This window comes from Myotis davidii, unplaced genomic scaffold, assembly GCF_000327345.1.
Source record: "Myotis davidii unplaced genomic scaffold, ASM32734v1 scaffold1065, whole genome shotgun sequence".
Taxonomy (NCBI): domain Eukaryota; kingdom Metazoa; phylum Chordata; class Mammalia; order Chiroptera; family Vespertilionidae; genus Myotis; species Myotis davidii.
Window position 1 is genome coordinate 1,760,275 of NW_006297281.1, and position 27,364 is coordinate 1,787,638.

The 27,364-nt window shown below is 49.2% G+C and overlaps 2 protein-coding genes across 2 annotated transcripts in view; both read left to right on the top strand.

Annotated features, from left to right (window-relative positions):
* Window positions 1–3: 3 nt before the first annotated feature.
* On the top strand, window positions 4–13,216 carry TMEM127 (transmembrane protein 127; the record flags this gene model as incomplete). The annotated part of the gene is made up of 3 exons (XM_006773092.2): window positions 4–130; window positions 9,671–9,835; window positions 10,871–13,216. Coding segments are annotated over 3 exons (600 nt in total), but the record flags the coding sequence as incomplete, so codon positions are not given.
* Window positions 13,217–14,688: 1,472 nt separating this feature from the next.
* The window catches only part of LOC102752131 (nephrocystin-1), a 35,963-nt gene continuing 23,287 nt past the window's right edge, over window positions 14,689–27,364 (top strand). The window contains 4 exon segments of the mRNA XM_015570026.1: window positions 14,689–15,069; window positions 15,071–15,095; window positions 16,617–16,777; window positions 20,754–20,930. Of these exon segments, the coding sequence (XP_015425512.1) occupies window positions 15,031–15,069; window positions 15,071–15,095; window positions 16,617–16,777; window positions 20,754–20,930 (402 nt within the window). The 5' untranslated portion in view covers window positions 14,689–15,030.

The window sequence follows — 27,364 nt, forward strand, 5'->3', positions numbered from 1 at the left end:
TTGTCCATCACGGCGCTGTGCACTGCCCTCGCCGAGCCTGCCTGGTTGCACATCCACGGTGGCACCTGTTCCCGCCAGGAGCTGGGGGTCTCCGACGTACTGGGCTATGTGCATCCGGACCTGCTGAAAGGTAAGGCCGCCGCGCCGGGGCCTCTTCTTCCCGGGCGACCGGGGCTCCTCGGGGCTCCTCGGTAGCGAGCAGAATGGGGTGTGGCTGGAGAGCTAACAGCCAGGGCAGGACTTGGTGGAAGGAAACAGCCCCTTGGCTGCCTGGTGGTTCGTCCCCTCGTTAATTAGATGTTCAGCCAAGCACCTCCTTTTCAGGCCATGCTCATAGACGTCTGCTCTTGAGGATTCTGCCCGAGGAAGGGCGCGGTATACGGAGAAAAGATAAGGACGCAGGGCATTAAAGCTGGCTAAGCAATCTCTGGGATGCGGGGAGGTTTCTTCGTGTCAGCTGATTGATGGAGAAAAAAACTTTTAATCTGCTTAGATTTTAAAGTATATTTTCAAATTCTACAGTAGTTGGGTTTTTATTCTAGGAAAAGGGAATCTGGCATTTTAGATAACCAGGAGTCGGTTCCAGCCTCAGTAACAGTTGGACCTTGGCTCTCAGAACCATGCGCCTGGGAGGTGAGGTTTCTTTGCTCAGCCTGGTGTGCAGAGGAAAAGGAAAGGGGAAAGAGACAGGGACTGGTCTCCTTACTGTGGACACAGGGAGGCCACAGCCTGCTGGGGCGGGGATGGTGGGGTGCCTGCTGTCCCAGGGAGCCCAGCTCTGTGTCCAGCAGGGAGGGTACAGGCTATGCAGTGTGAGCGCAGGATTGCACTGCCTGGCTTTTACCGGGAAAACAGTCAGTGGACCCCACTCTACCCTTGGTCCCAGCACAGTTCCTCATCCCCACGGTCTTTTGAACCATTCTTTTTAAAATAATATATATATTTTATTGATTTTTTACATAGAGGAAGGGAGAGGGATAGAGAGTTAGAAACATCGATGAGAGAGAAACATCTATCAGCTGCCTCCTGCACACCGCCTACTGGGGATGTGCCCACAACCAAGGTACATGCCCTTGACCAGAATTGAACCTGGGACCCCCCAGTCCGCAGGCCAACGCTCTATCCACTGAGCCAAACTGGTCAGGGCACTTTGAACCATTCTTGAAGGTCTTTCTATTTTCTCCCTGTGCCACTCTCTGGCTGTGATGTCTTCCAGCTGTCTGCTGTGCCATGTCTCAGAGGCCCTTCCTGGAGATATCTTCACGCCGTCTCTTTAAGGACTCAGACACTGGGTGTGGTGAAACGGTCAAGTTCTCTGTCCTTGGATCTTATACCACTTTTTGCAGGTCTAGGCTGTAAAGCTGTGTCGTTGTGGCCTAACGTCTTTCTCTGAGAGTTCTCTGTTCTCTCTCTCTCTCTCTCTCTCTCTCTCTCTCTCTCTCTCTCTCTCTCGTATTTGAGGTTTTAGAATGATTTAGAGACCAGGATGGGGCTTCTAGTTTGTTTCCAGGTTCTTTCCTGATGATAGTTTTCGCTGGGTTGGCTCATTAAGACAGAAGTTATGCACACGATGGAGGCCCTTGACACGCAGCTTTTTCTCTGGCGTGTAGCTGATGGAGATAGGCCATCAAGCTGGAGTTGAATCTGGATGCTTTTTCCCTCACTTGCCGTCTTTGAAGCTCAGCTGCCACCTTCCACCACTTCATCCAGACCTTGGCACTTGACCCCTGGTGTTTCAGTGTTTTAAGAGCTTGGTGTCACCTACCAACTGGGAGAGAGTTCCTAGTGCTTCTCCCTTTCAGCTCATTCCTAGGGAGGCTCATGAAGTTCGTGTGAGGGGAGAGGCAGGGTGATCCGCGGTCCTTATTTCAGAAGTCCAGGAGGCTGTGTCTCAGAGAAGTGAAGTCACATTTCTTCAGGGCCACACAGCTGGGAGTGACATAGCTGCGCCTGCCTCATCTATTGACTCGGTATAAAGTGATACTGTCTCATTTATCTTTCTTATCCTTTATTTTAGCTGTCATAGGAATGATCTCAGGGTTATTCTGCTTTGGTGTACATCAGTGATGGTGAACCTATGACACATGTCAGAGGTGACACGTGAACTCATTTTTTGGTTGATTTTTCTTTGTTAAATGGCATCTAAATATATAACATAAATATCAAAAATATAAATCTTTGTTTTACTATGGTTGCAAATATCAAAAAATTTCTGTATGTGGCACGGCACCAGAATTAAGTTAGGGTTTTTCAAAATGCTGACACGCCGAGCTCAAAAGGTTCACCATCACTGGTGTACATCCTTGTCAAAACATGTAAAAAATAAAAATAAATTCTTGGTGCAGGTTCTTCTTTGTTCACATATATATTTTTATATATATGAAAGCACATTGCCGCCCTAGCTGGTTTGGCTCAGTGGATAGAGCGTTGGCCTGCGGACTAAAGGGTCCCAGGTTTGATTCTGGTCAAGGGCACATGCCCAGGTTGCGAAAGCACATTGCCTTAACCCAATGGTTCTCAACCTTGGCTGCACATTAGAATCACCTGGGAATCTTTTTAAAATCCTGATTTCTGGACCTCATCCTCCGGAAATTCTGTTTCTTTGTTACTCATGTTGGGGCCCCACCCCATAACAAAGAAACAGAATTTCCGGAGGATGAGGCCCAGAAATCAGGATTTTAAGAAGATTCTCAGGTGATTCTAATGTGCAGCCCAGGTTGCGAACCACTGCCTTAACCTTTACATTTGCTCATGTGTTTAGGGATCTTAACCCAGGGACAGTTTCGACTTGTGGCCATCTCCTTGGCCATTGCAAGCTAGGAATACTTGCTGTCCATTCATAAGAGAGTTGATAATTTGCTTCTGATGGCTCTGCTTCTCCCCTTTCTCTGTAGTGGTTGGTTTTGGTACTCAGTGGGCCTTTAGACGTGCTGTCCTGTGTGATTGTGCTGATCCTCAGGACTTAACAGGTGTCCTAGCATGGAAGTCAGTCTGGTGCCTGTAGATACTTCCAACGGGAGAACAGACTCTGCCAAGTCTCTGCAGGTGACAGGGAGTGAGCTGGGCCAGCAGGCTTTGGAGCTGTACCTTCCTGTTTCTCAGCCCCCTGCGTGCCAGGCATTGTGCTCAGCACACTTCACGCCTGCCTTTAGTTTCTCCTAAACAGCACCTTCATTTGGTACTGTCATCACCACCACCTCACAGTGGTCTTAGGTTCAGGGAGGTCAAGTGACTTGCCCGAGGCCACACAGCTCATCTCCATGGCATGACCTCCACTCTTACCTTGCACCTTAGTGCCCTCCAGCTTCTTTCCCTTTTGTCAAAGCTGTCCACGGCTTTTTACTTCGCCATTCTAGTTGAGTTTTTCTCACAAGCCCAGCCCAAGCTGTGCTTTTTATTCCTCATCATCTCGGTGTGTTCCGGCTCAAGTTGGTGATCTTGAGGCAAGATCTGTCACTTGCAGAGCCCCGGAGGCTTTAGCAAATGCAGGCTGCCTCGAATGATTCCATCCTGAGTTTTTCGACTTCCCAGGGTGCCAGCTGCTCACAGTGCTCTTCAGCCTGGGCTCAGGTCCAGAGATAGGCTCAGACCTCTAGTGGCCCCAAGCAGGGGGGGCCCCCTCATTCCCTCTGCACACTAACCCCTCTGCCTCTCAAGTGTGGCAGCGAAGGGCAGGACTGACAGCAGCCTTGGGAAGTACCTTTGAAGAATGAGGAAGTCTGGGGTTTGAAGTCACGTGAATCATGATTGCCACTGGAAGTTCAAGGGCCAACCAGAGGGCCAGCCTGTCGGAGTAGTGGTGACTGATGCAATTGGCACTTCCAGGTCCTGCTGGGCCTGTCCTCTGAGGCAGCTTGGCTAGGACCATTGGTATCTCTGGTGATGGGCCAGCCAGGCACTCCAGGGGGCCCTGTTGGAATCTTGTGTTGGAAGTCTGTCTGGAAGCTCAAGTCTCAGTGGGGAGAGGCTATGCAGGGAGGGTGGATGAGTGCTGGGAAGGACAGGGCTGGGGCCAGGGTGGTGGGGCAGTGTCTTACTCACAGGGACTCCAGTGAGGGGAAGTGCAGGGTAGTGGGACAGAAACAGGGAACTGGCCAGAGGCCACTTCAGTCTTCCTGCCTCCAGCCTGTTTGGGTTGGGAGGGGCTGGAGCAGGGGGCAGGTAGACAGGAAGAGCCAGGCCTTCAAAACAGATCCTGCCCCATGACTCACCAGTGAGTGACCTTGGGCTACAGTCAGTGCTCTGGGATCCTATTACACAGCAGCTTCCTCTTCTCTGGTGACTGGAGGGGCCAGTCGAGCAGTAGTTACCAAAATAAACAGGCCACAGCACCACTGGATGTGAGGATGTGCTCTGTCTGACCAGAGTGTGGTGAGTGCACCACTGGTTTGAATTTAAAATGAGGACCTTGCCCCATGAATCCTTTTCCCTCACAAATAAAATAATGCCTGCACACATTTAGGAATTCTGTTTCCCTTTAGCAGCCCTCTCAAGGGAGCAGATATTTGTGGTCCTCCCCTCCACTCTGACGTCTGCAGGGAAGGAGCGAGCACTGAGATCCTGACCCAGGGGGGCAGATCCTGGGCTCTCTATTAGCATCTCCAGGGACGTTCACATTTGGCTTTCCACTCAGCCCGAGGGTTTGCTCACCGCTTTGGAGTGGAGAAAGGCAGTCACATCGAAACTAAACTTGTTTGAATTTGGGTCAAAAGCACTTGCCCGTACTCATCATTCTGGCGGGGCACATCCTTAATCTGGCTTTAGCGGACGCTTTCTCTGGCCCACACTATCAGCAGGACGGGCACACCAGGGCTGACACTGCTGCGGCCCCGCGTGGAGGGGGCGGGGCAGTAACCACACGGCTGCCGAGCATTCCCTCTCAGTGCTCCCTGTAGATGGGGCAGGCGGCACTGCCTTCATTTCACAGATGAGAACAGAGACCAAGGGCAGTTAAGTGACTTGCTCAAGGTAACACATAGGCTATGGTAGGTCTCGGATTTGGTGCCAAGTCCAGTGCCTTCCTGATTTCCCTACTGCTTCTGATGGCTGCAGAAGCTTAGACCATATCAACCAGTTTCTGCCTAATAATTCCCGGTGTGAGCACTTCTCTTGGCCTAATGGCCCAAACATATTTTGCCTAGAAGGGATTTTGTGCTTTCAGCTGTTCTGCGCTCAGCAACTACTGGCTCTGAGGGTGGCTCTGAGAGCATTTATACTAACCACTCACATGCCCTGTGTGAGCATTTGATGCATTGTCTCCATGGGTGATTCTGGGCATCACAATGCAAGGGAGCCTGTCCTAGGTTCGGAGTCTGGCTTTGGTTTGGAGTCTAGTCCTGCGTTGTGGGACCTGAAGGAAGTCACTTAATGTCCTGGAACCTCCAGTCTCTCATCTGAGCTGCATGATGGATCCGCAGAGTGAGGCTTAACGAAGATATTGTTTGACCTGTCAGTGTGCACAGGCCCTGGAGGGGACAGAAACTGCCAACGTTTGTCTCTCGGGAGGGATGTTCTCTCTGAAGCTTTGTATCATTTGAGATGCTTCCTGATTATGAAAACTAGAGGCCCGGTGCACAAAATTCATGCACGGGTACGGTCCCTAGGCCTGGCCTGCGATCAGGGACATCTTCCCCGGCTGCCACTGCCACCCACCCCCAGTTCCCTGTTTGCCATCTTGCACCCGAGGTGGGCCCGGCCCAGGATATACTTTGAGCCTGTGATCCGCGCCACCCCCCCCTTGTCCCCTCCCCGCCCCAGTGGAGGCCTGTTTGCAGGAGGTGCTTTTGTGTGGAATTTCTTTCAGATAAGGGATGGGGTGTGGGCCCAATGCCCGAGAGAGTTCCAGGGGGCCACTGACACTATCAGGGTCATTCTGGTCATGCCTGAATGTTCACTGTGTTTATTCGCTGGAGGATTCTACTTGCAGGGTCCTGGGGCACGACAACCTATCCCACAAAAAGGTCCCATTAGCTTTCAGGTTGCATTACTACTGAGGAGGGTAGGATCAGGTGCTTTAAGCAGAGAACACGGAATTCTGAACATGGTTAGAATTCAGTAGCATTAGGATTCAGGTTTCTCCAACAACCCACCTAACAATGCCTTCTATCTTGCTGATGACTTCTCCCTCTCCCTCAGGGAGCAGGTGGGGAGGAGTGAGGAGCAACTGTCTGCAGCTGTGGGCAGGCCTGTGTCTTGGCTGTGGGAAAGAATGCCAGCCGCAGGGGGGAAGGACTGAGAGGTTGGCCATTACTGCTGCTCACCGGCCCACCTCCCACCGCCGGTCACCCTCTGTGTGTGGGGCGACTGGTGGCCGCCCATGTCCGCCACCACCCACCCCTGATTCTCCATTCCCCATCAGGCAGTCAGAGCCTGCGGTCGGGGGAAGAGATCAAGAGGTTGGCCAGCAGGCCCTGACTGGGCAATTGGGGCCTGCGGGGTGGGAGCAGCTCCTGGATTGAGCGTCTGCCCCCTGGTCGTCAGTGCAGGTCATAGCGACTAGTCGTTCCTCCCTTTGGACAATTTGCATATTACCCTTTTATTATATTACTAGAGGCCCAATGCATGAAATTCGTGCAAGAGTAGGCCTTCCTTCCCCCAGCTGCCAACAGCAGCTTCCCTCTGGCACCCAGGACCCAGGCTCCCCTCTAGCCGCCAGCAGGCACCTGGGGCCTGGGCTTTCCTCGCAGGCCCAGCTTCATCCAGAAGGTCATCCAGAAGGATGTCTGGTCTAATTAGTATATTACGCTTTTATTATTATAGATTATATAGGATAAGTGTATTATGGAACACGAGACATGTGGGAGTGTATATAATAGATGTACATTTTTAAGGATGATAATAAAATGGACATCCTGTACTCATTATGCAGCCTAGGAAAGTAGCTTTGAAGCCACTGAGTGTTACTTTTTTGCAGTTAAGACTAGTTGTTAAAATAAAACTTAGTTTTTTTTAAAAATATATTTTTATTGATTCTGAGAGAGAGAGAGAGAGAGAAACATTGATGAGAGAGAAACATCAACATTGATCTGCTGCCTCCTGTAGGCCCCCTGCTGGGGATCAGCCCAGTGACCTCTTGGTGCCTGGGTCGATGCTCAACCACTAAGCCACACGGGCTGGTCAAAACTTAGTGGATTTTTAAGAACCGCAATTAAAGCCCAAGTGCCTGGCCATATTTGTGGACGGATCACGAGAATTCTCGTGCTTTCTGTTCTAAGGCTTGTGGCCAATCTCAAGAATTCTTTAAAAAGATATTAGCTTGTAAGAACATGTAATAAATAACTTCAAAATGCAATGGGTATTTAATTTTAAAGCGTGCCTGTAACATTTATGTAAAACGTTTTTTGTACTCATTCAGTAGAAACTTACCTGGCCACTGGGTAAGGCTAACAATGAAACTGGTCCACAATGTGTTAAGTAATCTGAGCACAGCCTGCTGCAGAGTGGAGTGAGTGGCAAGCCTTGCACCCTGCTGCTCCGGGTTATTCTTGGAAGCACTAGAAAGAACACTTCCATCCTGCCCCTTCCCTGCTCATGCCACGTGGATCCAGAAGACTATATCAGAGAGCTTTTAACAGTATTCAGAGTAAAGCCAGGAGACAGTCCCCATCTCCAGAGCTCTTCCTTCAGTGAAACCTGCAGGCCCACACGCAGTCTCAGGCTGTGTAGGGCTGGACGAAACGAAGCCTGGGCCTGGCCTCTGGCAGAGCCATCACACAGACAAGCCTCCTGGTAGTAAGTGAACACCAGGTTGGGTGATTGCGCCCAGACAGATGGTCAGCTGACAAGAGAGTGACAGATAGCTCTGAGGACAGCTTAGTGGATGACCTAAAGCCAGATCACCGCGTGAGTCTGGAGTGGGCTCAGCCACCATCTGCCTGGTGAATTCTGAGCCTGAGGCAGGGAGTGTGTGCTGTCACAAAGGCCCGGGGTCTCCAGGTATCTGCTCTGGTCTGTGGTCTGGATGCCGGGCCCTCTGCCAAGCACCCATGATGCCACTGACTTGGTTTGAGTCTGCTTTGTTGGATTTAGGTCTACACCCTGGGTTTTTGGCCTTTTCTTCTCAGTCCCCTGTCCTCCAGGCCCAGGATTTGTGTTTCTTGGAGTGTAAAGCTTGGGCCACCTTGCATGGGAATTACCTGAGCTGCTTATTAAAATCCAGATTCCTAGGCCTGCTCCAGACTGAGAGCTTCGAATTTCTGGGGCCTGGGCACATGCTTTCAGCCAGCACCCGGTGACTGACATGCGCACTGAAGAGTGATGACCACCATCTCCCCGCCTCAGCCTGCAGTCAAGACTCAGGAAAGGAGCCGTAGTCTAAGCTAGTGCTTTCCAGATTTTCCTAAATCACTTTATGACCCATGACCTAAATGAAAGAAGAGCTCGCCGGTGGCTGGAACACAGGAGAGAGGGGAAGGCACATTTCCAACTTTTTATTGAAGCTTAAAACAGCCTTTTTTCAGATCAGCCTTTATTCTGTCTGTTTCTGGGAGCTGTGGCATTTTGCACAGATATCACAGGGGTCTGACACTGTTTAGGCGAAATTTCTAAGAATAAGAATGGTATGACGGCCTAGAGGGAATCTAGGTTGCTCTGTGTGTCTGGTGTAGTCCTGGGTTCTGCCTTCACCGTGACCCTAGGGGACTCTGAATGTGGGGTCTCCTTTTTCAGCATCTTCCTTGGCCTTGGTTTGCTCCCTCGCTTTGGTGGAATGTGCACCCTGACTGGCTTTGCACTCATTTTAGAAGGCGTTTGGTGCTCAGTTTCTGAGCTCTTCAGGCATTTGTGGTATAAATCTAGTTGTGTCTTCGCTTTCCCACTTCTGGCTGACACTTCAGCATACTCAGTCTGCTAAGGCACTTCTAAGCCCCTTTATGTTCCAGTTTCCAAAATTTTGTTTTGTCCCTCTCCCTGTGGTGTGGGTTTATGTCTTTAAAATGTTTTGTTTTGTTTTGTCTTAGTAGGGTTCAGGGAGTGAACAAAAATAAATGTGAAGGTCCAGCCTACCACTGTTCCTAACTTATTTAGTACACTTTTAAGGATGCATTTTTCTAAATGGCTTCAGATTCTTTTTGAACACAAATGGGGATGAATGAGTGGCTGAATGGAGAAGCGACATGATCGGCCTCTGGCCATCTCAGCGCAGCAGTTAGAGGGCTCTTCCTGAAGCCCAGGAGAATGGTTGACATGTCAGATTAATTGTCAGCATCTTTAAAAATGCTTAGAAGATCATGGCCAGTACAACAAAGTGGAGGCCTGCACTTAGATTAGTTTTTTTTTAATTTAATATTTTTTTATTTATTTCAAAGAGGAAAGGAGAGTGAGATAGAAATATCAATGATGAACGATCCTGCAACTCAGGCATGTGCCCTGATCAGGAACCGAACCGTGACCTCCTGGTTCATAGGTCGGTGCTCAGCCACCGACCCACACTGACGGGACTAAACTGGTTTCTTTGGAAGGGAAGGAGTTGAGTGCATGGAAGCAGTGACCAGGGTTCCTGTCTGCCAGTTCGGGTGCTTTCCACCTCCTGAGCCAGCGGGGAGCAAGGGTTATGACCGATTTCTCTAGGACTCCCTGGCACTCCAGGACTGTGGCTAAGGGACAAACTCCTCCCAGGTGGGGACTCCAAGGTGCTGATTGGGGTCCTGAAGATCTGGTTCTCCCTCTACAGACTTCTGCATGAATCCCCAGACGGTGCTACTCCTGCGGGTCATTGCCACCTTCTGCTTCCTGGGCATCCTGTGTAGTCTCTCCGCCTTCCTCCTAGATGTCTTTGGGCCCAAACATCCAGCCCTGAAGATCACCCGTCGCTATGCCTTTGCCCACATCCTCACAGGTAAGTCCAGGACTGCTCCCGTGGGGGAGGAACTGCCACAGGATGGGAGCACCGCCTGGAGTTGTAGGTGGGGATGACGGGCTTTCTCTGAGCAGGCGTTGGTCCAGATGCTCATTTCAACTCTAGCCTTTCCTGGAGCACTGGTGGGATAGCAGCTTGCCTTCGTCATTTGCATGTGCACCTGGCCCAGCTGTCAGGAAAGGAGTATTGTTAGAATTCCCCAAGAAATCTCCCAGCTCTCCAAGAACTGGGTTTGAAGCTCAGCTGGGCTCCTGGGGCCTGGAATGAGCAGAGTGTCTCACTGTGTCTCCCCTCGAGTTCCTGGTCTCATTGGATTCTTTCCTCCCCTTTCACTTCCTCACAGACTAGCCACTGCCATGACTGGGCTGGGTATTGATTTGATTTGTGGTGGTGCAGACTCCAGTCCCAAACTGCATGGCCTTGTCTGTGTCTTTCAAGCACTCAGTGACTTCTAGCAGCCCTCAGGTTCCACCTCCAGATTCTTAAGATGAAGAGATTTGACTGGCCCAGACAGGGTCGTGCACCTGTCCCAGCCTTCGTCCAAGAATCCCATGGCCTAGAGCAGCGGTTCTCAACCTGTGGGTTGCGACCCCTTTTGGGGTCGAAAACCCTTTCACAGGGGTCGCCTTAGACCATCGGAAACCACATATATAATTATATATTGTTTTTGTGATTAATCACTATGCTTTAATTATGTTCAATTTTAACAATGAAAAAATATCCTGCATATCAGATATTTATATTATGATTCATAACAGTAACAAAATTATAGTTATGAAGTAGCAACAAAAATAATTTTATGGTTGGGGGTCACCACAACATGAGGAACTGTATTAAAGGGTTGCAGCATTAGGAAGGTTGAGAACCACTGGCCTAGAGAGCTCCCCCTTGCAGGATCCAGGGCCACACAGGTTCTCTGACACTGGGGTTTGGGTGGAGAGGCTGCAGTTGGTTCCTTAATCATCTCAGCTGATGCCTGCTAACCCTTTTCTGTGCTGTCCCTCTGTCGCCCAGTCCTGCAGTGTGCGACCGTCATTGGCTTTTCCTACTGGGCTTCTGAACTCATCCTGGCCCAGCAGCAGCAACATAAGAAGTACCATGGTTCCCAGGTGTATGTCACCTTTGCTGTTAGTTTCTACCTGGTGGCAGGAGCTGGTGGAGCCTCAATCCTGGCCACAGCAGCCAACCTCCTACGCCACTACCCGACAGAGGAGGAGGAGCAGGCGCTGGAGCTGCTGTCTGAGATGGAGGAGACCGAGCCCTACCCCTCGGAATATGAGGTCATCAACCAATTCCAGCCGCCCCCGGCCTACACACCCTAATGCCAGCCTAGGCCTTCCTCCCTGCTCCCACTTGGCGGCTCCTCCCGCCCAAGGAGCACCTTCCCCCAGCAGGCCTCACTGGTAGGATCCTGAGCATCTTCACCACACCTTTCCCAGGAGAGAGACTGCCTTTTGGGTTGTTCGTGTATCCTTGCTCTTGAAACCTGGGGTTCATGGATTTTATATCATGCACTGTTTCCCCTCTTGCCACCTTCCTGTCCCTGAGGTCACTAGTCATTACCAACCAGGGATGGTCATACAAGTTTTCTCTCTTCATGGGCCATATCTTTCAGACCAGAACTTTCTTTCCTTGGGGAGCTACTGACAGTGGACTGTCTCGGAGAGAGGTGTCAACAGGGCCCAAGGGAAAGGGGACTGTGCCCTGCAGGCTTCCTTCATAATGGTCAGCGGGTTCCACAGCTGCAGCTGTGGGGTGACCCCGCCCCATTCCTTCTCAGAGTGCCCAGTGGCAGGCCGCCCGCTCTGGAAATCTCTGCACTTTAGTCTTTGGACTTCCCATCCTCCGTGTTCTGGTTTGACAGCGAGACGGAATTGCTGTTGGGAAGCAGAGCAAGTCGTCCCCACCCTGCCCTGGCTTAGGTGGCTGGAGCCCAGGCAAGGAGAGCAGCGGGTATGGGCCTGAGGCCTCCTGGTGCCCAGAAAGGATCAGAGTGAAGGGGCTGAACCTCTCCAGCCCCTTCACCTTTTAAAATTGAGTGGTTTTAAAAGGAAAAAACAAAACCAAGCAACAGCAACAATCATCTGTTTTTAAACTAGCGACAAGACTTGTCATTTTATCGCTGTTTATTCCTTTGGGCTCTGCAGTGTTTTGAGCCACAGCTCCTTCCAGCCCACAGTAGTTTCTCCCTGATCTTCTCCCAGCAGAATGCATCCCTCTTCCCTCGCTCCCCCGCTCCCAGGGCCTTCCTGTGGAACCCAGAGCCCCATCGGCAGAGGGGCTGAGGACTATGGCCTGGCTGGCCGGCCAGCGTGGTGCTCCTCAGGACTGCGGACTGAGATGTAACCTGGCCTCCGTGCGGGAACAGAGGTCACAGCAGGGCGCTCTCCACACAGGAATCACCCCCAGTGGCCCCGCTGCAGGAGGTGTAGATGGCAGACCTGGCTGTGTCCTTCAGGCTTAGTGCCTCCCCTAAACTGTGACTTGGGGCAACAGCTTGCTGCATGCCCTCTCCCCTTCTTGAATGTCCTCTGGCCTTGCATTGTGTTACTTGCGGGCTCTTTCTTGCCCAGCCATCACCTGGCTTTCCTGTTTGCCACATATGGCTCTGGGTCTGGCTGAATTTTCTGCCCTGAGATCAGCATAAAAGTGGGAGAAATTCGAGAAACCTTCCGTATGGATCCAGATGGCCAAGTGTCTTTGGAATCAGTGTTCATTGCGGAGCTGAAAAGCAGATGGGTCCCACTCTCCTCCTGCAGGTGACTGAGCAAAGCCAGAGAGTGGACACTGCTGTTGAGTGGTGGCTGGAAAGGAACGTTCTGTGCCTCATCCTTGGGCCAGACCGCCTGGGGATGTCTGGACAGACACCGGCGTGGGTGGTGAAGACCATGTCTGCACATGAATGGGTGGCTGCCTGGAGTTCACTGTGATGCCAAAGTGTGTCCCATAGTGACTTTCACCCCAGACTCCACCGTGAGCAAGAAAGACTGCGTGTGATACTGCGCACAAAGCCAAGGAGCTACATTGTCTTGTCTTTCTGTCAAGTCTGAGTTTGTCTGGCAGATATATAGGGTGTGGCCAGCTCTTGCTGACCTTGGGTGCTTGGGTATCTGAGGGGCAGAGTAGGAGACCCGGCACCGGACACGCATGCCAAAATGACCAGTCATCTCGTGAGGCCTCAGACATGATCCTGTGGACTGTTCCATGTAATTCAGAACCCACTTTTTATTAACTGTCCACACCTCCGGCCTTTCACTTCCCCCTGCTATCCTGACAGTATCATATAAATCCCCCTGGTTGTGTTTTTTCTTTTTTTCTAGGAAAATAAATAAATAAAAAGCAAAAACAAAACAAATGAACCGAAACCACAAGTAAGAATGTAAATGCCAGTGGCTCCCTGTCGTTTTTCTGTCACAATTTCCCTGAGTTGGCTTGCTCCCATCCTCTTGGAGAAGAGGAGAAATTGATGAAGTGTGTAATTTAAAATGTCAGAGGGCCAGGCCAGTGTGTCTCCATGACCACGTCGACCTATGAACCAGGAGGTCCGGGTTCGATTCCTGATCAGGGCACGTACCTGGGTTGAGGACTTGATTCCCCAGTAAGGGAGCATGCACGAGGCAGCCGATCAGTGATTCTTACCATTGATGTTTCTCTCTCACTTCCTCTCAGATTAATAAAAATACATCTGTATAAACAACATCAGAGGGAGTGCATGTGCCCACTCTGTGCCAGGCGCTTCTATCTGGAAGCTCATCTAGTTGACCCTCCCATAGCCAGGCCCCATGGAGCCCAAGTGGGTGAGCTGCGGGAGATAATTGTCCTGTATGGGGAGAAATAGACCCCAGGGCCAGGACTGCCAAAGACACTACTTGCTTTTGAAACCACAGGGGGTGGTTGCTTCCATACTGGGAGAGGCGTGTGAGTGCCAACAGTCCGGGATGTGACCTGCAGGAGAGCCTCAGTGTCGGTTCCTTGCAGGGCTACCCACATTCCATTCATCCATTTCTACAGTCAGCTGACATGCTGGGCCCCCAAATGTGCATCACAGTAAAAGCTCTCAGGGCTCCCTTTGAGGAACAGTCTGTTTTGGTGGTTTTAAACATTTTTATTTTTATTCCTGGGAAGAGCACACATCTTTCTCGGGGGCTAGGAATGTGTCCTCCCATTTCATTTCAGGAATTTACCAATGATTGTTGATCACTGGTTGTTGCAGTGACTTGTGCTTTGTCCAAGCATGTGAGATGCCATGAGGGAAATAGGAGGACCCCCAGGACCCTGTCTCTAAGGGCTTTATATTCTCAGTTCTGGAGATGGACTTGTCCGTGGAAAGGCAGTGAGTGGTCCAGTGGACAGCTGGGAAAGGGGCTGTGCCAAGCAGGCTGTGCCTGAGGCTCTGACCTGAGTACCAAAGGTTACCTACGACAGCTGGAGCCAGGTTCAATGTGAGGGTATTCGGAGGTGGGATGGGATGGGGGCAACTTCTGAGGAGGGGCTAGCAAGAGTGAGGCGCAACTAGTGGCCAAGATGTGGCAAGAGTAGAGGTTAGCAAGGTGAGGGGGCCCTTTGAAGGCACTAAAAGCAGTGAGGAGCCCTAGAAGGGTTCTGAGAAAAAAAAGGAAGGATCAGGTTTTTCTTTTTTTGTTGTTAATCCTTACCTGGGGATATTTTTTTTCCATTATTTTAGAGAGAGTGGAAGGGAGGGAGAGAGAGAGAGAAATAACAATGTGAGAGAGACACATCGATTGGTTGCCTCTCGCACATGCCCCCAACCAGGGCTCAGGATCAAACCTGCAACCCAGGTACATGCCCTTGACCAGAAATCAAACCTGTGACCAATGCTCCAACCACTGAACCACACTGGCCAGGCCAAGAAAAGATCAACTTTGTATTTATGTATTTTTACCAGGTTTTTCTTAATGACTGGTGACAGTGTGAGGAGGGAGCCTTGTGTTAGTGAAGAGTCTGAGGACCTGGGAGGGAAGGCACGGATGGGAAATGGTGTGGAGCCTGGAACCTGGCCCAAGGGGAGGAGGAGGGCAGTCAGAGTTGGCCCCCAGTCTGTTGTCTCAGCAGGTGTTGGAGTGGGGAACCCAGGAGCCCCAGTCCCTGCCGGCCTGTCATGAGCTGGCAAGTGGAGCCAGTGCTGCAGGCTACGAAGGACTCAGCATGAGAAGATGCAGGATGTGAAGGGCAGCAGGAAAGATGGAGGCCCTGGAGCCCAACTCTGTCTTAGAGTTTGGTAATGGAAGAACTTTCCAACAGACATCTGTTCCATCTTGTTTAAGGGCTGCAGGGGTCTATGAGGATGGGGCCTGAAGGGGCAGGGTGCAGGCAGCCCTGTTTGGAAGCTTTCTGTCCTGGCTCTGTCTAGCTCAGGGGTGGGCAAACTTTTTGACTCGAGGGCCACAATGGGTTCTTAAACTGGACCGGAGGGCCGGAACAAAAGCATGGATGGAGTGTTTGTGTGAACTAATATAAATTCAAAGTAAACATCATTACATAAAAGGGTACGGTCTTAAAAAGTTTTTTTTTTTTTTTTTTTTTTTTTTTTTTAGTTTTATTCATTTCAAACTGGCCGGATCCGGCCGCGAGTCGTGGTTTGCCCACGGCTGGTCTGGCGGAACCGCAGCCAACCCTGTTAAGGAGCACTTCCTGATGCTGCGAGCTCACCCTGGCCCATTCCCTGCCAAGCTCACCCTGGCCCATTCCCTGCCCCCCTTGGTTTGACGTTACTCTCGGGGGTTCTCACCTAGATTCCTAGGGCCACTGGAATGACCTGGGGGAGGGGAGCTTTGTTTTAATAAGAGAGAGGATGTTCCATATTTCTTTCCCACCTGTTTCCTCCCTGTATTCAATAAGAGTGGTGAGGGAGCCCTATCCGGTTTGGCTCAGTGGATAGAGTGTTGGCCTGTGGACTGAAGGATCCCTGGTTTGATTCCAGTAAAGGGCATGTGCCTTGGTTGCGGGCGCATCCCCAGTGGGGGGTGTGCAGGAGGCAGCTGATCAATGTTTCTGACTATCCCTCTTCCTTCCTCTCTGTAAAAAATCAATAAAATATATTAAGAGTGGTGAGGGAAATCTGCACGTGTGTGCACTTGCACTTACGCACAATTTCTGTCACCTGCCTTTCATGCTTTCTTTTGCAATGTTCAGCTATCAAAAGGAGGTAGCTATTAGCACACATGCTTTGCCCTGTAGGGCCTTCCAGTCTGGCTGTCGGGAGTTTCTGATGAGGCAGAAACTTGACACCTGGCACGCACTTGATGCCCCTTGGGACTGATGGTCTAAGACAACTTCATGATGGAGGAGAGATGTCATGCTGGCCTTGAAGAACGGGTAACTTTTTGTGAGAGTGATGTAATCAGGGGTGAGAAAACAGGCAGAAAGCGACAGGCTTGGGACCGCTGAGCTGGGGTTTGAGCAGTGGTGACAGCCACTGAAGAGGAGTGACGACACGGATGGACCCAGCCTGTGAGGGCCTGGAACACCAAGGTTATTGTCAGAACACTTACAGCTGCAAGATACAGAACTGTTAGCACAGAAATACCTTAATTAAGTGGAGTTTATTGACTCCCATAGCTGAAAAGGCTGGATCCAGGGACTCGAACAATGACGTGAAGACGTGATTTCTCTCTGCTCGCTCATGGGCTCAGGAGTTTCTCCCCACAGGTGGTGAAGACGGTCACCAGCAGCCCCGTCTTGTTTAAGGGCTGGATGAGTGCTTTTGCCCAGCGGAGACCAGGCCCCTTTCCCTGAACAGTGGCCAAGGACCTGGAGCTTCCCCTTGTGGCCCAGGATGAGGATGGTTACATCGCCGTACTGGTTTCAGAGATGGCGCCACTAATGGCGGTTGGGATGCCTGAGCCCAAGGGTGAAGCTACCCCAGTTAGAGATCCTCGCTGGCATGAGCCTGTGAAATAGGTGAGCCACCTCTAGTCTCTCCCTCCCTCCTTCCTGTGACGACAGGGCTTGTGGGCACTGGTCAGCTCTGCTCTTGTAGAAGTTCTGTGTGTCCTATCTTTGACCAGGACTGGGCCTTGAAGTCAGGTTTGCCCACTGTCAGCAGGCAACCTGGGCCTTGATTACACCTGCCCTGGGCTCCAGATCATGCCTTTTCCTTCCCTCCTTTGCTTGCCCCTTTCTTCCTGTGCCATTCCAGTCAGAGAGAAAGGAGACTCTATTACTTATGACATAGCAATGAAGTACCATTTCTGTGCCAGATCTGAGTCCCCGTTCCCACAGGGTGATGTGAAGATGGCCAGGTGACGTCTGCATGCACAGTGGGTGGCATCACAGAAAAGAAACAGCTTAGGAATACATTTCTTTTAAAAACATATATTTTATTGATTCAGAGAGAGAGAGAAACATCAATGATGAGAGCGAATTATTGATTGACTGCCGCCTGCACACCCCCATTGGAGACTGAGCCTGCAACTTGGGAATGTGCCCTGACCTGGAATCGAACTGGTGACCTCCTGGTTCACGGTTCAACACTCAACCACTGAGCCACTCTGGCTGGGCAAAAAACCCACATCTTTTAATAATGGGCAGTAAGAACATCTGCAGTTGGCTCAAAGGGAGACCTCATCTCCTGGGGCTGAAAGCAATACTGCCCTTCATTCCAGAGGCTGACATGCTCTTCCAAAACTGTTTCCTACACACCAAGGAACAAGGGCAGACAGTGCCCCGTGCAAGACAAGCAGAACCATGAGGGACCCCAGAGAACTGTCTCCCATCAGGCAACATGTAACTTTCACTTTAGGGAAATTGTGTTATGAACAACACTCTAATAGGAAGTTTCTTCTATACAAATCAACTAAGGACGGAGAAGCTGATTTGATAAAGGACATGCTGTAGTCATTCCTTGCTGTGGAGCAATATCCCCATTAGCTTAGTGACACTACACATTTGTGACTGTCTGACAGCTCTGCAGTCGGGAGCAGAGCATGGCATAAGCGGTGCCTTTGATTCAGAGCTCACGAGACCAGGGTTTTGGCTGAGACTGTGGTCTCTTCTGAGGGTCTACAAGGAAAAGAGATGCTTCCAGTCTCACCCCGGTTGTGGGCAGAACTTAGTTTCCTGTAGGTGTAGGACTGAGGGTGGATCTCCTGTGGCTATGGCTGCAGGCGTCCTCAGCTCCGAGAGGCCACAGGGAACTTCTTGACCCGTGGGCCTCCCCAGCGCGGCCACTTGCTGCTGCACAGCCCACAGAGCAGAGGGCCAGCAACTCCAGCTGAATGGGCGCTGCAGTCGGTGTGAGGGACCCGTCAATGTGTTGGTGCCACCACAGTGGACATGTGCTCTCCTGCTGTCTTCAGATGTGTTCCTGGATGGGGGTTAGGGGGTGGGGGTTTGATGGGGTCAGGATAAGCGAGGTGGATGCCAGGGTATCTTACCAGAAGCCACCATTTGGGGTTGAGTGACAGTGTGTGTGTGAGGAGGGTGTGGGCACCAGGTGCCTGTGGACTTAGAAACTTGAGAGAAGTGGTTTGGGTGATCTGTGGTTGTGAATCAGGAGAGTTAGATGTTAGGAGAATTTTTTGACAAGTGGGAAAAGGGAAACTGAGACAGATGGTTAGACAAATGGGGTCAATTAGAGCAATTTGCAGCCTGCTAATAAATTGCAAGATCTATCTTTCCTAACCAAGGACACTTGAGAGCAAATGGTTTACAATTCTCCTTCCTAAAAGTAAACAGCTTAAATCACCCTGGTCAGGGAGATAACAGAGACCCAGCTAGTGTCATTAATGCCAGCCAAACCCCAGCACAAATGAAGTCAGGGGAACAAATAACAAAAAAACCCAAACTAGAATCAAGCAAATCCAAGATAGAGGTAAAGCGCACCAGAAAATGACACTGGTCCCTCTATTTCAGTGGTTCTCAACCTGTGGGTTGCGACCCTTTGGGGGTCGAATGACCCTTTCACAGGGGTCGCCTAAGACCGTCGGAAAACACATTTATAATTACATATTGTTTTTGTGATTCATCACTATGCTTTCATTATGTTCAATTTGTAACAATGAAAATACACCCTGCATATCAGATATTTACATTACGATGCATAACAGTAGCAAAATTACAGTTATGACGTAGCAATGAAAATAATGTTATGGTTGGGGGTCACCACAACATGAGGAGCTGTATTAAAGGGCCGCGGCATTAGGAAGGTGGAGAACCACTGCTCTATTTGCTCAGTTTGACACATCACCGTATGAAAGAACACACCTGGGAAGCTGATGACTGTGTTGCCGAGGCCCTCCTCCAGGATCCCCACCTTTAGGAAACAGATAAGCACCCTCACAGCAAAGGACCCAGCGTGTGCTCTCCTTGGATTACGCCCACACCCCTCCTTTTCTGGGGCATGTACTTTTGCTCTCTTTCTCCTAAACTCCGAAGGGCCCCACTAGACTTGCAACCAGGGGAGCAGTGGGCAGCAGGAGCTCCTCCGGGCTAGCACCGGAACCTGCCTCCAAGGCCGCCCTTTCTCTCACTTTTCAGTGAGCTGACAGCAGCCTCACCTTGGCTCCCTTCTGTCACTGTGCCTTTTACTTGGCAGGGAGTCCTGGCAGCCCAACGTGGCTCACTTCTTTCCTATAAAATTTCTACCGGGCCAAAGCAGCCCCTCCTCGGCTCTCCTGCTGCTGCTTCTATGCTAAGCCCTCCCTTTATTTCACTGTCCCAGCTTTAGTAAATGTTCTCTCAAAATCACCTGGACGCGTATTGTAAAATTTCCCCAGCACGAAGTCAAGAACCTACACCTCACTCCAGGCCATGGGAGGCGGATGGCTCAGGCGGGCTCCGTTCTCATGACAGTTGCAGGATGGAGGCTCTAGCTTTTGGCTGGCTGCTGGCTGGGGTGGCCACTGTTCCTAGAGGCCACGTCAGTGCTTTGCTATTGGAGCTTCTCCAACATGCTTGCTTAGTTCATCCCGCCCACAGGAGAGTCTGCAGCCTGATAAGGAGTTTTATGTAAAAGTGACCCTAGGAATGACATCCCAGCAAGTCAGAGCCGTCCCACGCTCCCGCTCCCGGGCAGGCGCTGCAGGTCCGCCACCGAGCAGCAGGCGGCGCCGGGCTCGCCTCCTCCGCTCCTTGAACGCGCGCCGTGGGCCGGGTCCCCCGCCGGAGGCCCTTCCGCGCGGCGGCGGCCGGATGGCGGACGTGTCCGAGAGGAAGCTGCAGCTGGCGGTGCTGCTGGCCTTCGCCTCCGGGGTGCTGGTGGGCTGGCAGGCGAACCGGCTGCGGAGGCGCTACCTGGACTGGAGGAAGCGGAGGCTGCAGGACCAGCTGGCGGCGGCGCAGAAGAAACTGGACCTGGCCTGAGCGCGGACCTGGGCCCCGCCGCTCCCGCGCCCCCCCTCGCCTTGCCCACGCCCGTGGGGTGAGGGGTGGGGGGCCCGCCTGAGCCAGGCGCCCTCACACCCACCCGCCAGCTAGGCTCCTCGGCAGTGTCGGTGAGCAGTGCTTACAGTGGCTGTAGGTCTAAGTCTAAGGGGAGCCGCAGCTCACAGCAGGTGGCTTGCTCCCACAGACACCAACAAGAGGAGGTAGTTTTGTCTTCCCCAGTAACTTGCACTGGTGTCCCAGTTCATTGCCTGTGTTTACTGGGAATTACTTGCCAGTAGCACCGTAGTCCTTGCATTCGTGTCTTGTACTCTCCAGTCTGAGTCCGCGGTTGTTGGCAGCCTGGCAACATGGGAAGGGAAAGGCTTTGCCTGAAGTCCGGAGCCTTGCATCTAGTCCTGGCCTTTTCACCCGAGCTGTGCAGGCGCCCAGGGTCTGTTTTCTTACCTGTAACACCAGATTTTTTAGTTCATGGTTTAGCTCTACAATAGGATAAGTTGAAGTTGATGATGATGTATTTCTCATTTTTTCCCCTCTTTTCTGTTTCCAATAGCTTGTTGAAGATGGATATAGAGCACTGGACAGAAATTACTTCTCCTTGCACTTATGCACCAATTTTATTTTTAAAATAAAATGTCAAACACCTTTGAACTTTTTATTAAAAGTAGAAGAAGTATCTTTTTGGCCATGCGGTTCACTGCATCAAGAGACCTGGATTTTCAAACGATATGTTAGTGTCTTAGAGCGGCTACCTTGTTTCTTAAGGCATCTATGCTAGTTCCTTGGTACAACTGCAAAGCAGAATTGGCCTGGGCACCGTTGTGAGTCCTTTTGGTCAGTTGTTTACTAGAACTGATCAGGAAAGAAGAGGCTGTATAAAAATAACTGAGGTTAGCCCAGCCAGTGTGGTTCAGTAGTTAGTGTCGACCTATGAACCAGGAGGTCATGGTTCAATTTCTATTCAGGGCACATTGCCCAGTTATGGGCTTGATCCCCAGTGTGGGGTGTGCAGGAAGCAGCCGATCAACGATTCTCATCATTGATGTTTATATATCTCCCTCTCCGTTCCTCTCTGAAATCATTAAAAATGTATTTTAAAAAATAACTGAGGTTACTATTATTACTAGAGGCCCGATGCACGAAAATTCGTGCAAGAGTAGGTCTTCCTTCCCCTGTCTGCCGGCACCAGCATCCCTCTGGTGTCCGGGACCCGGGCTGGCTTCCCTCTGGCTATCCACAGGCACCCAGGAACCCGGCTGGCTTCCCCTGGGCTGCCCACAGGCACCCGGGACCCAGGCTGGCTATCCCCACCCCGGCCCCAGCTTCGTCAGGAAGGACATCTGGAATGACGTCTGGAAGACATCTGGTCTAATTAGCATATTACCTTTTATTATTATAGATTGCCCTTTAGGATCTTAAATTTATCCAAATAATATTTACCGAGTATCTACTACAGCAGTTGACACAAAAGACTAAAATCCCTATCCTCGTGCAGTTTACATTCCAGTGGAGGGAGTTTGATAATAAAGATAAGTAAATTATAATTCAGAAGGTGATCAGTGTTATGGTGTGGGGAGCAGCTATAGGGTTAAGCCTCGGACTCACCTGTTGGCAAAGTCACAAACAAGTCCCAGCTTAGAGGGCACAGTCCTCTTAGCATAATTAGGCTTGACCTTGTGACGCTCCCTAGATCTTACCTGGGAAGCTGATGGGCTGAGGGAAGTGCAACAAGAACAAAAACAAGTGAAACTCATAAGAACAGTGTAACTTTGGTAACCACTACCTTGTTTACCTCTGACTATAAAAATAAAGGCTCCGTTTGCCTCGGGATCCCTCCCTGTGGCCTCAGCCAGGCACAGGAAGATCCACGGAGACTAAAGAGAGCTAGAGAGTTCTGAACGCTGTCTCCGTGTAAAACATTCTTCGCCGACTCTGTCCACACCTTTGGGAACCCCTGGACCGCTGGGGCTGGACCCCGGCATTATGGGATGAAATAGAGCAGAATAGGGTAAGGAAGACCAAGAAAGCTGAAGTCAGGGGTAAGTGAGGGCATATTACAAATTCTCTGATAAAGTGTATCTGATTTTCTAGAAGCTCAAAGAATACCTTCAAAAATAAATCTTTTGAGGAATAGGGCAATAATACCTATCAAGTTGACACTAAAGAAGAGGAGAATGAGATCTACGTTTTACCATATTTGGGAATGATCTTAATTAGCATCTCTTACCCTGACTTTAGCTCATTTCCATGAAGAGAAGATGGATCTTCTTTTCTTTTTCTTCTTAAAATTTTTTTTTATTGATTTCAGAGAGGAAGAGGGGGAGAAATAGAAACATTAATGAGAGAATCACTGATCGGCTCCCTCCTGCACACCCCCCACTGGGGATTGAGTCTGCAACCTAGGCATGTGTCCTTGATCAGAACTGAACCCAGGACCCGTCAGTCCGCAGGCTGACGCTCTATCCCCTGAGCCAAACCAGTTAGGACTCTTTTTTTAAAAAATTTTAATATATATTTTTATTGATTTCAAAGAGGAAGGGAAAGGGAGAGAGAGCGATAGAAATTTCAGTGATGAGAGAGAATCATTGATTAACTGCTTTCTGCTCACCCCATACTGAGGACTGAGCCCTGACCATGAATTGAACCATGACCTCCTGGTTCATAGGTCAAGAGGATGCTCAACCACTGAGCCTCAATGGCTGGGCTGGGTCTTATTTTCAACACTCACTAAGGGGTTTCCGTGGGCATATCGACATGAAAATCCCTGCTCAGGAGGGGTGTGGCACTATTGAAAACTTCTTACAATGAGGGCTCCTTGGAAATCCCAGAGCAGTAGTTTATAGGTGACAAACAGCTAAGAGGTCCAAGGCCTAAGGCTCTAATTACCCTAATTACCGGTAGGTTTGTTGCTCAGGGACCTGCCTAATCAGTCTAAATGGCAACAGATAACTTCATATCACTGTGAGAAGTGAACTGAAAATGACTCAATAAATGATCAGGGACCCCCTGGAAACCAGACTCTCGGGCTTGAATACAGGAGGGAGTAAGGCAGAAGGGCCAACTTGCAAGCACCAGGTTCCCCTTGCCTCCTCTTCTATGTGGACACATCCTGATGCAGCTATTTAATCTCCAGCAGCTCCTGGAGCCAGGAATCAATGCTGCTTGAAGAATTTACCTCAAGTATCTCCTTATTAGCAGGGACAACAGTTCAGGCCTGAAAAACAATGAGATGTTTGTGCTCCCAGGAGTATTCTGGAATATGCATGCGAAGGAGAAACCCTCTTGAATAGAGCTTAGTGATGAATCTCCACTATATCTAAAAATCAAGAGCGAGAGACCAAGTCCCTGGTTATTGTGGATTTGCAAGAGGTGTTTTTTGGAACATTTAGCTCACTTCCTATAAAGATTAATTTTTTTGTCTTAGCAAATTTAATGACATCTCCATGTTAACAAAAAAATTCAGAAAATTGTTTCCACAGAAAGCTTTCTCCTTCTCATTTTACTGGGGTCATCATGCCTTACTGCCAACTTTGTGTTCATTCTGTGAATGCAGTATTTGAGGACTGAAATGTTGGTTCCATCCTGTTAGGGTTTTTTGGCTGTTGACTCGGACTGTGAAAGAATTCACAACTAAAAGAAGAGATAGATGCAGAGAGAAAGTTTATTTTTACTTTCCCCGAAGGGAAAGGGCTGGTGCATTCCTAATCAATACAAGGGCAGGTGATAAACAGCAGCCTGCTCTTTTAAAGGGTAATGGCTGCAGATGTCCTAGGGAAGTGTCTTAGTATTTTTCCCAAGCTTGCACAACATACTTAGCGTAAAAGTTATGAAGAGTTCAAAGAAGGCTTGTTGGAAGAGGGAGACGGAAACTTCCCTATTAATTAGAGACTTTTCTGGTGCAAATTATCCCTGAGTTGAAAACATAGCAGGGAGAAGGGGAATGCAAAAATGTAGCCTTAAAAGTAACTTATCTTGCCCTGTAGTTTGAACAGAGAGCCTGTTTGAATCGGGGGAGCTAACAATCTTGGGGTTTAATTACCAGGTGCTTCTCAAAAATTGTGGAAGGCTACAGCAAACAAAAAGGCCCTTTTTTTTGTCCTTACACATCCCATCTGGGCGGCAGTTTGTTGAAGTATCCTAGTCCCCATTACTCATTGGGGCTCCAGGAGTTGAGGCTCTTTGAGACAAGATAGGTTTCTTAAGGCACATGGTGCTCCCAGACTGTTGATTTGTGCCTAGTTAAGCGTCTGGACTGTGGCCAGTTCTGCCTGTTTGGGCCTGTTCATGTGCTGTTACTTGTGGACCTGATGGTCCCAATGGTGCTTCCTTTCCCATTACTCATGTGTCGCCCCTGGCCCACCCATCTCCCTCCTGTCTCCCCTCAGTGCTCTGTCATCCCTGTCCCTCTGGGGATGTGCTGCTCATCCCCAAGTCCTATCTAGGCAGGTGCTTTTTAGCCACCCCATGCCCCTCCTAGTCATTTCTTTGTTTTCTGCTTACTGCCTTTCCACACCGTGGCTGTGTGCCCAGCTCTGTGGTGGGCAATTCCCCTTGACATTGCCTCTGTGGCCATTTCTCTAGCCTTCTACCCTTTGCCCTACTTAAAATGTTTCCACCTAAAAACATTCTCTCAGGTGGAGATGTTACTTTTCCCATGTTAGCTAAAATGGGCAACGAGGAAGTTGGGAGATGGGTTCTGATGCCAGTCATGTGCCCTGGAAATGACATTGTTCACTCATCAAAATATACCTTCTCTCCCCTGCCCCCAACCCTACCATTTTGGTGGTGATGATGTTCCAGGACTCATAAGGAATAAATGCTTGTAACTCTGAATATGGTACAAAAATGTATAAAATCAAAGTCACCTGAGGTGAACAAGAGTAATAAACTGTTTTCATTCTTCTCATTGCTCATATGTATACACATATGTTGGGAGTTTGTTTATTTTTCCCAACATAGAGTTAAACTAAACTATATCCTTGACTTTTTCATTTAAAATATGGAAATTTCTTTAAATCAGATATAGGATTTTCCCCCCAAAATTTTTAAAAATATTTTTATTTTTATTGATTTCAGAGAGGAAGGGAGAGGGAGAGAGAAACATCAATGATGAGAGAGAATCATTGATCGACTGCCTCCTGCACACCCGCTTCTGGGGATTGAGCCCGAAACCCAGGCATGTGCCCTTGACTGGAATTGAACCCGGCACCCTTCAGGCCGACGCTTTAGCCACTGAGCCAAACCAGCTAGGGTGCCTAGTTTATTTATAGACATATTTAAAATAAATAAGGATTTCATAAATGATAGATTGTCTTTAGTGCATTTTTTACCCCTTAACACTTACAAGATCACTTAGAAGTACTGATTTATCAGTACAACTTTGAGAAAATGGGCATTATCTACTAAACCTGAACATAAAATATGGCCTGTGGCCCAGCATTGTGCACCTATGTTCCCACTGTGTACATGTGTAAATAGTAGCCAGTTATAATAGCCATAAACTGGAAACTTTTCCCATGTCTACAATAGCAGAAGAAATGACTTGAGTACATCACACACGAAATATCAGGATGACTACAACAACACAGTCATACAAGTGCTCACAAACATGTTGAATAAAAGCCAGACAAAGCTGCCAGAACGCAAAGTTCAAAAAGGCAAAACAAGTTTTTGCTGTTAGTAACTAGTATTTACTTTTGACATTGAAGGAGTGGAAGTGGGTGGGGCCTAGGAGGAGAAGACTACTAGGGTACTGGTAATGTTCTGTATCCTAATCTAGGTGATGTTACGTGGGGGTGTTTCAGTGTGAAAATTCAGTGAGGTGGACACTTGTCACTTTTCTTTATATTATACGTGAAGATAAAAACCATACATATATAGCATGGCAGTTGGGCCTGTGGAATCAAATTGTGTGTGGTACTGAAGAACATTTATATTAGTGTGATTCATCATTTGAAAAGTAAGCTCACATCATTTTTCTTACTCACTGTAGTGGAGTTTGGGAACTGGATTTATAGGATCCAGTCCCACTTGGGGAAATATTATTACAATCTCAGAGGACAGATATAAAATTAAAACCGAACACAGGTTCAACTGCCTGCCTCAACAAAAGCCAAACTCCTGAGACAGGTATTTGTGAGAAGGAAAGTGGTTTATTCAAGTGTGGGTGACCTGAGAAGATGGTGGACTCTGGTCCTACAAGCCATCTTCTCATCTTGGTGAAGCCAGCAATTCTTACAGGGTGGAAGGAAGGGGGCGGGTGGACATGCAGAGAAACTGCCGATAGGCAGGCTGCCTTCTTGAGGGTCCCAATATAGATCTTTACTGTCAGCATTCTGGAATTGGTCAGTATCAGCCAAATTCCTGTGGTTGGGTGATTTGGGGTCAGGGCATTTCTTGTTCACATGGGACAGGGACAGTTGAGTCCTGCTGGGTACTCGGTACTCATAAGGAAACTGTTAGTATATAACTTCATTTTTATGAGTTTTGTTGTTAGTGTGTTTGATTTTCATTTTTATTTTATAGTCAGTTGGTATAATAAGTTTTCATATTTTTATTGTAGGAACCTATATTAGCTCAAGTTAATGTTATAGTTTTCCCTAAAGTTAATATAGTTTTATGTGGATTAAAATATTTTTTTTGCTATCACTTAATTCATATTAGTATTCTTTTAAACTCTATATTCTGACCAAGTTTAGTATTATTAGTCCTGTATGAGTTAAAGTACATTAAAAAATCAGGTATATGTTCATGGTTACAAAATGGGGATGATAATTATTTGCTTACAGGCTTGCTGTAGAACAGACAGAATCACCATCCTCACAAACTGAAACTAGAATGAAATGAAACTTCAGCATTACACCAGATAGCAAAGAACTAAAAGCTGCCTTTTGAAAGAAGAGTATGCAACAGAACTGTGTATCCCATGAGGGCGTAGAGGAACGCTGTCCTTGCGGTTTAAGATACTTGAATGGTATCTTAAGGATGGCTTAAGGACACCTATGTAATACCTTAATCAATAAAGAAAAAAAAGGAATGGCTCAGCAAAACTGGCATCAGAAAACTAGGGGCATAACACCGAGGCGCCGCAGCCACGTGGCAACACCACGGTCATGGGACAGGCAGTTTCCGACGCCGTGGGGAGCCCCCTCTCCCCTCCCCCCC